The 13,009-nt window shown below is 36.5% G+C and overlaps 2 protein-coding genes across 2 annotated transcripts in view; one reads left to right on the top strand and one right to left on the bottom strand.

Annotated features, from left to right (window-relative positions):
* Positions 1 to 265: 265 nt before the first annotated feature.
* On the bottom strand, positions 266 to 10,457 carry yju2 (YJU2 splicing factor homolog). Its single transcript, XM_067452783.1, has 8 exons — positions 10,296 to 10,457; positions 9,944 to 10,044; positions 8,172 to 8,316; positions 7,907 to 8,041; positions 7,456 to 7,637; positions 5,861 to 6,005; positions 5,258 to 5,408; positions 266 to 803 (listed from the first exon to the last, which is right to left on the bottom strand). Exons 1-8 carry the CDS (start codon positions 10,317 to 10,319, stop codon positions 667 to 669), a joined length of 1,020 nt encoding a protein of 339 aa, XP_067308884.1. The 5' UTR covers positions 10,320 to 10,457; the 3' UTR covers positions 266 to 666.
* A 1,004-nt stretch (positions 10,458 to 11,461) lies between these two features.
* The window catches only part of scn12aa (sodium channel, voltage gated, type XII, alpha a), a 76,659-nt gene continuing 75,111 nt past the window's right edge, over positions 11,462 to 13,009 (top strand). Inside the window, exon 1 of the mRNA XM_067452782.1 lies at positions 11,462 to 11,819. The gene's annotated coding sequence lies outside the window, so the exon portion shown is untranslated. The remainder of the gene's footprint in view (positions 11,820 to 13,009) is intronic.

Here is a 13,009-nt window from a genome sequence, read left to right as displayed (position 1 = left end):
ATACAAGTGTTTATTTTTAGGTCATGTTAGCACAGGTCAATTAAATAATATTAAGACAACTTTTGATTTTAATGTATTAGTAAATGTTGAAATTAACATTAAGTATGTAGAGAGGTAAGTATTAACCATAGATTGTATAAAACATTAATACCTGTATAAAACAGCCATTAACTAATGTTAACATCATATCTGAAATGCACTTTGTTAAATATTTGAAAATAAAACAACAAATGGGGAACAAAATAGTCTACGCTTGGAAACGAAACACAAGGAACATTTTATTTTTTTGATGCTTGGGTAGACAAATTGTATAATATGGGATCAGTCTAAATTAGATTTAGATTCACTTATCTCCACTGTTACCCTCAAATGCATTTCCTTGTACTGTCTGAACATTATAGAGTGCATAATACATTAGAAATATATTATAGAGTACATTAGAGACACCGGGATGGCATAGATCCAAAGAATTCCAGGCAATGGAAACAGCTTTTTATAGACACAGTCCTCCTTCAGCCAAAAAGATCATCATTGAAAAATAAAAATCTCTCAATTATACTTAAAAGAGTCCAAGTTAAGGAAACTTAAAGAGTGTTCTGTGAAAAGAGAGGTAATTTTTGCTGGTCTGTAAAGAAACATTTATTTTCAGTCAGCAGAAGCACCAGCCTAGTCAGAGGTGCTGTCATCGCTGTCTGTGTACGCCCCCAAGAGGCTGAGAGATGAACCGTTCTGAGATGCCACTGGCTGCCCATTGGAAGCGCTGGCTGATGCCGTGGAGGACGTGGGTTTCGACGCACCTGCACCTGATAGATCAGGAAAGACCAAGAAAATGCAGGTTAACAGATGGAAAAACCCTAAACGGTAAAGGGATGAGTCTGATATGCTAATACAACATCAGGGCTTGCTGGCGGAAACTGTAGTTGGTTTTTAGGCATCATTTACGCAAGCCCCCTCTTTCTTTGTTTGTTTAAATGGTCAATTTTGTCCCCACCACTTAATTTTAAAAAACAGCTTGCCACTCCACATCTGTACCATTCCTTTACTGCAGAGAGAAAAAAGAAATACAAATACTCTCCGAATCCTAAAGTACATCCACTGATGAGTTGCAATTTGGTATATTAAAAAATAAACAACAAATATCAATTTATTTATTAGTTCATATTAATAAAATATATCATCAAGAAAATAAAATGTATAATGTTATAAGGTAATAATTAAAACCACAATGTAATTTGTATGTCACTTATTTAAAACAAAGGCGCAGGTTGATGACGCCTGGATTTCTCAGAGCTTTATGCTAGTCGCGGCTTCCAGAAGGCCAGGGTATTTATAATGGGTCTGTCATTTGATAGGCGACGCACGGACACGATCCATGTCAAAAAAAATTTATTTCTCTGAATTTAAACATTCTTGGGAATATTTGGGATAATGTAAGCAAACAAGTCAACTAAATATATAACACTGTTCTAGTGGTTTTTGGATGTTTTAATTAGGGCTGCACGTTTTCAAGTTTTTCATTAACCGTTAACCGAGGCCCTTAGCGGTTAATACTCGGTTAACCATAGTGTGCGTCAGGGTTATTTTTAGCTTATTAATTTGACGACCACCATCTCCGTAGTGAACGCGCCTATATAGAGAAATGCACATCATGGATTACATAATCAGAGAGTAGCCTATTTCTTTTCGTTTTAAATTGTTAAAAGACATTTCAAGTTTCTTAAGATCTAGTTCATGTCTGCGAGGCGTACGCTGAGTTTCGTTAAATTAGGATGAGATGCGCTCCAGTTCACGAGCAATGCGAGTGGCCGCGAGGGCGCCTGCATGATTAGAGCATGTAACGTTAGTAAAATATGCAGCGGAGAATGATTCACACAGACAGCGTTTGACTCGCGCGGCTGATGAGCCTCTCCCGGCAGAGAGTTCAAGCATCTGTGGTCTCGTCCCTTCAGCTCTGGCCATCTTGCTTTCAGTCCGCGATTAGCTTTTTTGTTTTCTTCATTATAGTTAAAGTAACGTCTGCTTTTCTCTAGTCATTCACAAGTTTCTCACTTCAAACTTTCTTTCTTCTGCTCCGTTATGCACAGCGCACGCGGCTCGCGCTCTGCTTCTGCCCTAATGCGACTTATAGTCCAGTGCGACGTATGTTATTTTCCTCTTCATGACGCATATTTTGACTGATGCGACTCATACTCCGGAGCAACTTATAGCCTGAAAAATGCGGTAAGCACTGCATTGCAATACTTGCATTTTGCCCCGTCACTCTCATTTTTAAAGTGCTCCACGCTTTCTTTGCCCGCTTAGAAAGCTGGTCATGACTTCTTCTTGTGGATATTACAAATGTCTGGGAGCGCTCTGGCGGTCTCTAGGGGTGCAAACATATATTACAACTAAATTCAAGGCACGTCATTGACGCCACTTAACCGAGCAAAATGTTTCACTCGGTTACGCAATTTTTAACGGTTAATCGGTCAATCAGTTAACCATGGACACCCCTAAAGCTTACATATTGCGCCTTTAATTTGCACAAAAAAAACATTAATGTTATAATGTAATAATTATTTAGCCATTTTAGTGTAATAAGTATGATTATTTATTATTATAATTAATAGATTATTAATAGATTATATGCTGTGCTAAGTGATGAACTGTGACTTGGAATCTCATATGGTCCGTTGTATCCGGAAGAAAGCACTGAACGCAAAAGAGAAAATAAATAAATAAGAATGCCCATGTAATTAGATTTCACAAACTTAATTCCTATTGACCAACTCACTTAGCACAGCATTCGAGGCTCGAGTCGTCGAGACTGTTTTCCAAGATTGCGCCTGACCGTGAACACTTAACATACTGTCTTTATAAAGTATCTTCTTATTAAACTGTTTGTACAAAGTTCTCAATCCTTCGGTTTGCATGTAGGGACCCTCATTATGCTACCGTGTTAGTGTGAGGCTATTTTGAGCCTTGTTAGTGGTATTAAAGGGTTACTTCAGCGATTAGCATATGGCTTTGTATCAGTAGAAACCCTGGAGAATATTCAAATTATTGTGCTTTCCCCCCTCATATCTCCCTGAGACGAGAGATTTATGCATTTTATTTCTGGAAAAATTCCTCCTATGATGCAAAATGACGATTTTTGCATCATAGGAGGAATGCTTGCCCAAAGGCTAAAGACTACAGCCAGCAGAGGGAGCTATTTCCGCATGTTTTGAATCTGCGCATGGGGGATGGGAGATAACACTCAGCTGGCAGGGAGAGCTCAGCTTGCAGACAGGATCATTTAAACGGAGCTATGGTGAGCAATGTAAGTCTTTTAACTTCTCAAATTCATTTCTATGAAAGTTAAGCTTGCAAAGGCATGAACTGAAACGCGTGCCAGACTGAACTGGCGTTGTGAATGTATGCCGCGAATGTAGTCGCGATTACCTCAGCTCTCATCACTCGTGCAGTTAGTGCTCAGGGCTGTGATACTCGCGCGGTGACTCGCTCATTATATTGAACAGACACGTTCAGTTTTTAATTATAGTGTCTTCTCTAACTCAGTCACAGTAATGAAGTTGGTGGTGTTGGGAATGGCCTCACAGGGCAGCGAAGCATTCTGGGAATTGTAGTCTTTCATCCCCATGGGACAAAAATACATTTTCTGTCTTTTCTCAGTCTAGAAGGCACCAAATTCAAAAATAATTTCACATTTCTACTGCATTGATGACCCAGTTTAAATACAGATTCATCTTCCCAGCGCTGAAGTACCCCTTTAACTAGCGATTTTATTTCACTTACCCTGTGCCCCATAGACAAGCGTTATAAGCCAATCTGTTTTTAGAGATAAAACTCTTTACATTTTATTTTCATGAAAACGCATCCCAGAGAACGATCTACTCGGTAACCATCTGTTAATTACTCCGAGGTTCATTTCTCACCGGAGTTGTCCTTTAAACAAACTAATAAAAACAATTTCAGATAAATGCTGTTTTTTTGAGCTTCTCTATTTATCTATGAATCCTGAAAATAATGCATCACGGTTTCTGTGAACTGTTTTCAACACTAATAATGATGATACATGTTTCTTGAGCATCAAATCATCATATCAGAATGATTTCTGAAGAAGCTGTGAAACTGAAGACTGGTGTAATGATGCTGAAAATTCAGCTTTGATTAACAGAAATAAACTGCATTTTTAAATACATTAAAATAGAACAGTTATTTTAAATTGTAAAAATATTTCACAATATTTAACTGTAGGGATGTCACAATCAGGTTTTTTTGCCCTCGAGTCCGAGTCATTTGATTTATCTGCCGATACCGAGTCCCGACAAACAGAGCACTTCTGTGAGGTAGCTTGAACAATCAAGTAATAAATAACAAATTCTTCACTTTTGTATTTTAGTGCAACAGTAAATATAAAAAAAGATCGGGACCGGAGTTGCGCAGTAGAGAGCAGGAAGTTACAATGGCGATATCAAAAGCCTGCCCATACTCTCACAGATGCAGACCAATTAAAAAAGTCTGTTAGTGCCTCAGTGACAACTTCACTCAGAGAAGACGTCAATCTCAGCTGTCAATCATGACATCACACACCCGTTTTTACAAACGTATTTAAAAAACCAACACTTGAAATGAAATCACCGTAAAGATAACTGCCTACAATGACATAAACTAACTTTGGGGAAAAAATATTTGAAGTGTAATTAGATTGTTTAGTTTGCCTCGAGTCCATTAGAAAACACGGAAGTGCGGCTATACTGGGACCGGCCACCGTGGGGCGATCGAGGCGCGGAGGCTTCAGTTTCTGAGAGTGGTGCTGCAGGCTTGATTTAAACAACAAATTGTGACGTCATGCCGCATGGGTTGCTATTTATATGTGGAGTTAAAAGGGTCTAACTCTGTGCCACCGCATAACTATTGAGGTGTTAAAAAAAATAATGAATAAACATATATATCCGAGTCCTGATCGGGAGGTACAGTCCGATTTCAATCAAGTCTGAAATCATGTGATTGGATAAGGACATCCCTATTTAACTCTATTTTGACCAAATAAATGCAGCCTTGGTGAGCAGAAGAGACTTCTTTCCAAAAACAGACAAAAGTCTTCATTATCCTAAAATGTGCTATTGTGATCTTTTAAATGACTGAATGAATACATTATTTCTTTCATAATCATAATGTTATTAATCGCTGCTTACACCCCCACACATTCAATCAGACTGTCCCAGACACTTTTGAGAAATCATAGCTTGACTAGTTTGAATAGATCATGAACCTGTTTGTGTGTCAGCAGCCTGTGGTGGAGTAGCGTGAACAGGTTTCTTCCTCACCACCAGAGACCCCAGAGACGCCTTCCCGCCCAGACCTCCGACACTTCTCTCCCAGCTCTCCACCTTCTGCTTCTTTACGCCCACAGATGATGAGCCCTGTGGGGTTCAGGAGGAAAAACAGAACAAAAATAAATGCAAAACATATGAGCTGTTAAAATGGGAAACCAACAGATTATGACATAGAAAACAACTACAAAACAAATGATTTGGGGAAAATGTACTTCTGACCCACAGATCATCTACGTGAAAAATTAAGTATAAATGTATAGTAAAACAATCTATCTTCTGAAAGTGCATTATCATGCTTACTACATATAATATATTTGAAAATATCATTTATCCTGTGATCATTAGTCTAGACTTCAGTGTCACTTTTGATCAAACGTCAGAAATTTGATCAAATAAATGGTGAGGATAAAAGCTTTTTTCAAAAACACAAAACAATTATAATGTATAAAATTAACCAAAAGAAAAGGTTAAAAATAATAAAATAACTGAGTAAAACAAAGAAACTCTAATGACATTAAGGCTAGTGTCTCTGTCTCGACCTGTGATCCTGCGTTCCCCTCTGTGGTGAGGATGTCTGTGGGTTTATCAGCCGTGTGTTTCCTGGCTCCGTCTTTAGCATTTTCCGTCTCTTCCTCAGAGTCCGAGTCCCTCAGTCGCTTCACCAGAGCTCTCTCTAACATCTCTCTACGAGGAGCAAGAGAAGAGAGAAGCCTAAACCACAGAGCACTTATATGCTATATAATTCATGCTTCTTAATCTTCCCATTATGTGCTTTGAAAAGCATACTTAGACAGTGAATGTACATAACCTCATAGGTTGCTTAATCGGTGGTATTATTGACATGCGTAAATGTAGACGGTAAACAATATAAACAACTATGACTTTCAAACGTTTTAGCTTAAAGCACAAGGATATCTATACTGTGGACTTAAACTATATTTTAGATGCCAGGACTGGCTGATGAGGGGAAAACTCTAATTTAGATTTTTCTGATAAAAATCTCAATTTATATTTTTGTGCACTTAAAGGGACATGAAACTCAGCAGCAGTCAGTTGTAAGCTCACCGTACATGCTGTTTCAGGTTCTTTTGAGGCTTATTTTGCAGCATTTCAACAAGATGTTTGATTGGTTAAAGGGCTGATAAATCGTGTTTGAACACTCAAGATCTATTGAAGATAACTTATAGGATAACGCAGAAACACTTACAAAGCAAAAACTAAAAAATGTTTTTGATCCATTAATGCATCTCTCACTTACTGTATGCTCTATCTTACTTACTTACTCCCTCACTTACTTACTCTATCTCACTGTTTGAAGCGCCAGTCAGAGAAAAATGCCTGAATCAAGGGGTGCTGTCATGAATAATTAAACATGCCGTCTTCTCATAGGATAATGACATGCAGTTTCATGAATAATTATGAGTCATTAATGTATTATAGCACAAGAAAACATCACATCCTGTGACATTGACATGTAGGCGAACTTAAACCCGCAAAAAGGTTTCAAATTAACTAGTTTTCTACTACAATCAAAACTAATAGATGGTAACATTGACTTCTATGAAGTTTAACACACATAACTGTTAAGGAAGTTTTTTTTAGAGTTTCAAGAGGATTTTTACATTTAAATGGACCTGTAGTGAGACATTCATTTTTCAAAGTTCAAATATTCTACCTTTAAAGAGACAAAAACTAAAGATCTGTCATCATTTACTCACCCTCTGTGAGTAAGTTGCAAAGTTGTTGCAAACCTGTAAGAATTTCTTTCTTCTGCAAAACACAGAAGATGATATTTTAAATATGGGTTACTAAACAGTTGATGACCCCAATGGCTTCTATATTTTGGAAAGATATCTAAATATCTTCTTTTGTGATCAGCAGAAGAAAGAAATAGATCACCCAAAAATAATTTTCTCACCTTCAGGTTGTTCCAAACCTGTAAGAATTTCTTTCTTCTGCAAAACACCGAAGATGATATTTTAAATATGGGTTATCTAAATATCTTCTTTTGTGATCAGCAGAAGAAAGAAATTTAAACAGGTTTGGAACAACCTGAAGGTGAGAAAATTATTTTTGGGTGATCTATCCCTTTAAGTCTAAGCAGTAAAAAGTCCAAGCCTTTCTCTTTTCATACTTGGTCTCTCGTTCGTCTTCGTCGTGCTCTTTTTCTCTCTGTCTCCGCTCCATCTCTCTATACTGATCCAGCATGCCCTCAAAGTCCACCTGCGCCTGCCTCTGGTTGAGATCTTTCAGCTCCTGCAGGTTCTCCAGCACCTCCATCTCCATCTTTGAGTCCCGTGTGCGGTTCTCCAGGACCTGTGACAGCATTCAGGGAGATGACCTTTTACGTTTGTATTTTGAGTTTTTGATGGTTTGCTTACAAAGACACTGTAAATGCTTTTATGTACACCACAATATATTTGGAAAACAGGGGTAAAAAAAAAACAATGTTTTGTCACAAAAATGGAAATTAGAGTAACAAATAAGCACAAATACCACAGATTAAAACAATAACCCCCTCACAGTATCTCTATTATCATAAAAGACACATGTAGTCTTTTAAAGTTTCTAAAGGTTTTAAAGACCTTCATGGGGTTATTGAGTTCCTCTTCTTCTCGCTCCAGCTGAACTTTTTTCTCCTCCTCTTCTAGCAGTTTTTCAGCCTGAAAGTTGCGTGTTGCACCATGCTCCATGGCATAGTCTGTGTTCTCTGGATCTGTCTGCGAAAACACATCAATCAGATGAATTGAAACCAACACACGTACAAGAAAAAACCCTCACGTGTTGTAGTATGATGTGTGTGTGTGTGTGTGTGTGTGTGTGTGTGTGTGTGTGTGTGCATTCAAGTACCTTGAATGTGATCTCAGCCAAACATCTGGTGCATTTAATGTAGAATCTAAAAATGGGAAGCCCCATGTACAGTTCGTTCTGAACCGTCTCCTTTCGAGCATTGAACTTCTTCCCTTTGTAAATGTATTCTCCACATGTTTTACACCTGCGAAACAGCAAGCATTATTATCTGAAAGATGATATAATGTCTAAACTACAGATGATTTCCTCACAAACCAGAGAATCTTTACATTCAGTATACCATCACATAGCTTGTTTTATTTTATTTATGTTTACATTTTTCTCTCATTCTTACAGCGATATACAATACTGGTCAAAACTTTGAAAACATTAATTTTTAATATTTTTAAAATAAGTTTCTTATGCTCATCAAGGAAGGCTGCATTTATTTGATCAAAAATACAGAAAAAACAATAATATTGTGAAATATTATTACAATTGAAAATAATGAATTTCTATTTGAATATACTTTCATATTTTAAAACTTTTATAACTTCAAATAGATCAATAATTTATTTCTGTGATTCAAAGGCTTAATTTTCAGCATCATTACTCCAGTGTTACATGTATAAATCATTATATTCTAATTTGATAGTTAGTTATTATCAATGTTAGAAACAGTTGTGCAAATAAATGCAGGCGTGATGAGCATAAAACACTTTTTAAAAACATTAAAGAAATAGTACCGTTTCCATACTTTTGACAGATACTGTTCTTTTTAGCACTGTTATCATTAGTTGAGAAACTGTAGAAAGTGCTGTATGAAATAGTTGATTATTATTGTTTATTATTAATATCTAAAAACAAATCTTTATATGAAACCTGCAAAAATACTACAAATTAACCCTTTAACTGTCACCGTCCCACAGGTGGGACGCTTGGCGCTCTTTTTTTTGATTGCCTTTTTTTCGTATCATATATTTTAGTAATTATCATAAATTAGGTATCTTTCAAAAGCTTACGAACTCAAAATTCATCCTGTGAAAACCGTTTTGAAATCAGACGTTGCGTTACCATGGAAACGGTACTCTAATTTCTTCTAGCGGGTTCCTCCCCTAGTGGGCAGTGTCATGTTTCATATTACGAAATGTATTTTAACTACTTTATAATCAAAATCTTTTCTAATCTTGACAAAACAGATATCATTGGAAAGGTCTGAGTCTCAAGGTTCCATATGTGGTGACTGTTTTATGATGGAAGTGATATTTGGACAGAAATTTACAGGAAAATGCATCAAAAAAAGAATCAATGGAAATTGAATGACACCCGGTGGCTATTTTTGGTACAGCACCTAAACAAAATATCATGGGGACTTCAATTTTTGTGATATCAACTTCAAATTTGGAACACAACTTGGTTAGATATATGCCTTTGATTTTATAGTAATTTTAGAGTAAAACATTTTTTGTAAAATATATATTTTATATAAAATAAAAAATATTTAGTACTGTATTTTTCATTTTCAGTAAATTTAAACTTCCATAACTTTTTCGTTCTTTCATATTTTGAAATGCTTTCACCTCAGTAATAATCTGCTGATTGTCTTCTTTAAATCAAGACCAAACTTAAGTCTATATTCCAAACCATTCTTGAATTACAGCCTTTTAAGTTTGGATAGTGCATTTTCATGACTATTCTCAAAAACGGGGGTGACAGTTAAAGGGTTAAAACCTCATGCCCTTATGTAATAGACCTGTTTTTATATCTCAAACCATGCATATTATGAGAATATACAGCAATATGGAGTAATAATTATAGAAACCTTGCCTCACCTCATATTAAATGGTGCCATCAATCTGACCACATACTGACGGTCTTTGGGCAGTTTGAGTTTAGGGATTTTAGACGGATCAAAATCCGGAGGATAGTATTTCTGAGGGAAAACAAGAAGAGAGGCTGTAAACGGTGACAGTTTACCACAGTAGCGTAACTTTATCGAGGTTCATAGTACATGTGTTCAAGATTATTACAACTTTAATGCACTTTACGTGCATAGAAAACATTGACTTCAAAATGTAATAACGTTAAATGTATGTTGCGTTGCTACTTCATTAGCATGCCGTGATATTTCTACTCAAAGCCGCAGCACAACAATAATATAAAATTAAACGAGCAGGTACTTACATTCAAAACTTTTCTTTCCGACATGGTTCTCTTTAATTGATTAAAATGTAACTTAAAGACGACAAATTAATGCTCAAATGTTTGCTACTACACTACGCTAGCTGGACGCTTCTTCTTCCTCGATGAGTCGTGGGGTGTGTATCCATCAATCGCGCGCTGCAGTGCTGCCCCCACCGGAGAGCATCGCTACTACAGGCGCAAAGGCGCACAACAGCATTTATTTGACCAAAATACAGAAATCATATTTTGAAATATGATTACAATTCATTCTTGTAATAAAATTTATTTCAGTTATTACTTTTTATGTAGCGCAATTTATTTATATTTTAATATACTTTAAAATGTAATTAATTTATGTGATGCAAAGCTTCAGGTCACAGGATTCTTCATTCTAATATTCTGATCTGATAGAAATCTTTACTATCACTTTTTTTAAAACATAAATTTAACATATCCTTGCTGAATATTAATAATATTAATTTATTTTTAAAAATGTAGCTTTGGTGAGCATAAGAGCATTCGTTGTTCGTTCAAAAACATTAAATATAATAGCCTAATGTTTACAATAATACAAGCTCAGAAATATGTATATTAATGGTAGGCTACGCAAAAAGTTGTTATGAACAGGTAGGCGCTAAGGTGAGGTCGGTGGTTCTTAGCCTAACACATAAACTGTATAACCAGCATAACCATAAATCTCAAAGACATAAAGAGGCCACTAGAGGGAGATGCTGAATAATACATCATTTCTTAAACGCTAAAGAGTTGCTCGTGTTGCTTCGAAGAATTTTGCACATATATTTCATATTAACGTGCAAGCTGTGATTTTCAAATATGCAAATAGTTGAGTGCAACCTTAATAAAAAGTAAAAACATATATTTACTACTTTTGATAGATATGACACACAAATCCTGACGTTAAAACTAGGCTATAAATAAGGACAAACCAGTCATTCCCAAAGTGAACTCAGCATTATGTGCCCGTCAAAACAATCAATACTTGCAGTAAAAGAGTCGAACGGTCATGTTTTCTTGTGCTTTGCAACTAATTTGGCGCACGCAAATGTTTGGTTATGATGCGCGTAATCCCGCAGCGCAGCTCAAGGGCGCGCGCAGGCTGTTTGGCAGGAGTTCCCGCGCGCAGAGAGACGCGCAAACTGCAGCTGTGCGCCACCTTCGCAAACGAGCTTAAAATGCAGTCAGATCTTCGATGGGAAGCACGGACAACGTTTGGATACGGAGTTCTTTTAATGTGAATGGTGGGAAGATATAGATCAACTTTAAATCTGGATCGCGTAAAATGAGCGTTGCGCGGGATTTAAGAGTCATGCATTTGTGCGGAATCCATAACTATTTACCTACAGCAAAAGAGACTGTCTGAACAATTTTACAGAGTCCTTGACGGAATACTTTTATCTGGGATTGGGGTTATTCCCATCATGGATCACTTTGGGATTTTGGATTTACATCAGCGCAATAAATGGAAATGCCTGGACGCAGTACTGCAATTAACGGAGTTTACATGTAAGAGAAATATTTCATTTACATTTAAAACGATAAAAGTTGATTAAATATGTGTTTTGCGTTTTTTAATCTTTGTAGATTTTTCAAACCCATTCATTGATGGTGTAATTCCCCATATGCAAGATGAATAACAGGTCATAAAGTAGAAATGCTTCAAGGCTTTTCTATAGAGTTATAGATGTATACTGTATGGTTCTTTGGACATAAGTTGTTGTTTCAATATACTGTGGGTTCTTCGCATCAGTGTTGAGATTCCCATCTTTTAACAGAGAAAAACCGGAGCACATTTACAGTGAGGTCCAAAAAGTGTGCCAGACCGCATTGAAAATAATGGATTTCTTTTCCATTTCAACTGAGATATAAATTTAGGTATTTGAGGATTTAGAAAAAAAAGAAAAAAAAAAGAAAAGACATTGCACAAATGCTCACTATCACAAATCAAAGTGTCATTGATCATGTGACTCTTTGTACAGAATTGCAATTGGTGATATAGAGCAACATTGAAGCACTTGTGGATCTGAGAGGGAATTAAACCTGAAAGGAAAGGTTGTTTCACTTTTGTAACTCATACACTCATCCTCATGTTAATGATGCAATGGTTGTGGGTCCAGTCCCTGTACCCTGAATGGTATCTGTCACATGCACTAATGAAAAAGCTCAGGACGATGTATTTCTCTTCAGTGGTTGAAGCCCAACTGGCTCTCTGTTCTCACTTGCCTCTCATCAGCTGGAGCTCAGATGGCCTACAGGGAGGAAATAGATATAATGCATTATGGGTTACCACTACTATACATGACGCCTCCCATTTAATGATCCTTAATGGATCTGTTGGTTTTATCAGGTCAGCGCAGTGAGAAATCAGAGAAAGCATGACTTGTGTGTTGTTGTAATTTCCAGGAAATTTTGTCATTTCTTTCTGAAATCCCAGTAAAATAGTTGGTAACACTTTATTTGAGAGTATCCTTGTTACACATATTACGTGTAGTCACTGTAGTAATAGCTGCAAATTATGCATAATTATATTCAACTAACCATAAACCAACCCCTATTCCTAACCCTAACCCAGTAAGTACATGTAGTTGATGATTATTATTACTCAGTACTTGATTACACGGAAACACGGACACCTTAAAATTAGGTGTAACTAAATTGTTCAAATAAATACTAAAATGTAGAAATTGTCCTTATCC

Source organism: Pseudorasbora parva, chromosome 9, assembly GCF_024679245.1.
Source record: "Pseudorasbora parva isolate DD20220531a chromosome 9, ASM2467924v1, whole genome shotgun sequence".
Classification (NCBI taxonomy): Eukaryota; Metazoa; Chordata; class Actinopteri; order Cypriniformes; family Gobionidae; genus Pseudorasbora; species Pseudorasbora parva.
The sequence above is the reverse complement of the archived record's forward strand: the minus strand, read 5'-3'. Positions and strand labels throughout refer to the sequence as shown.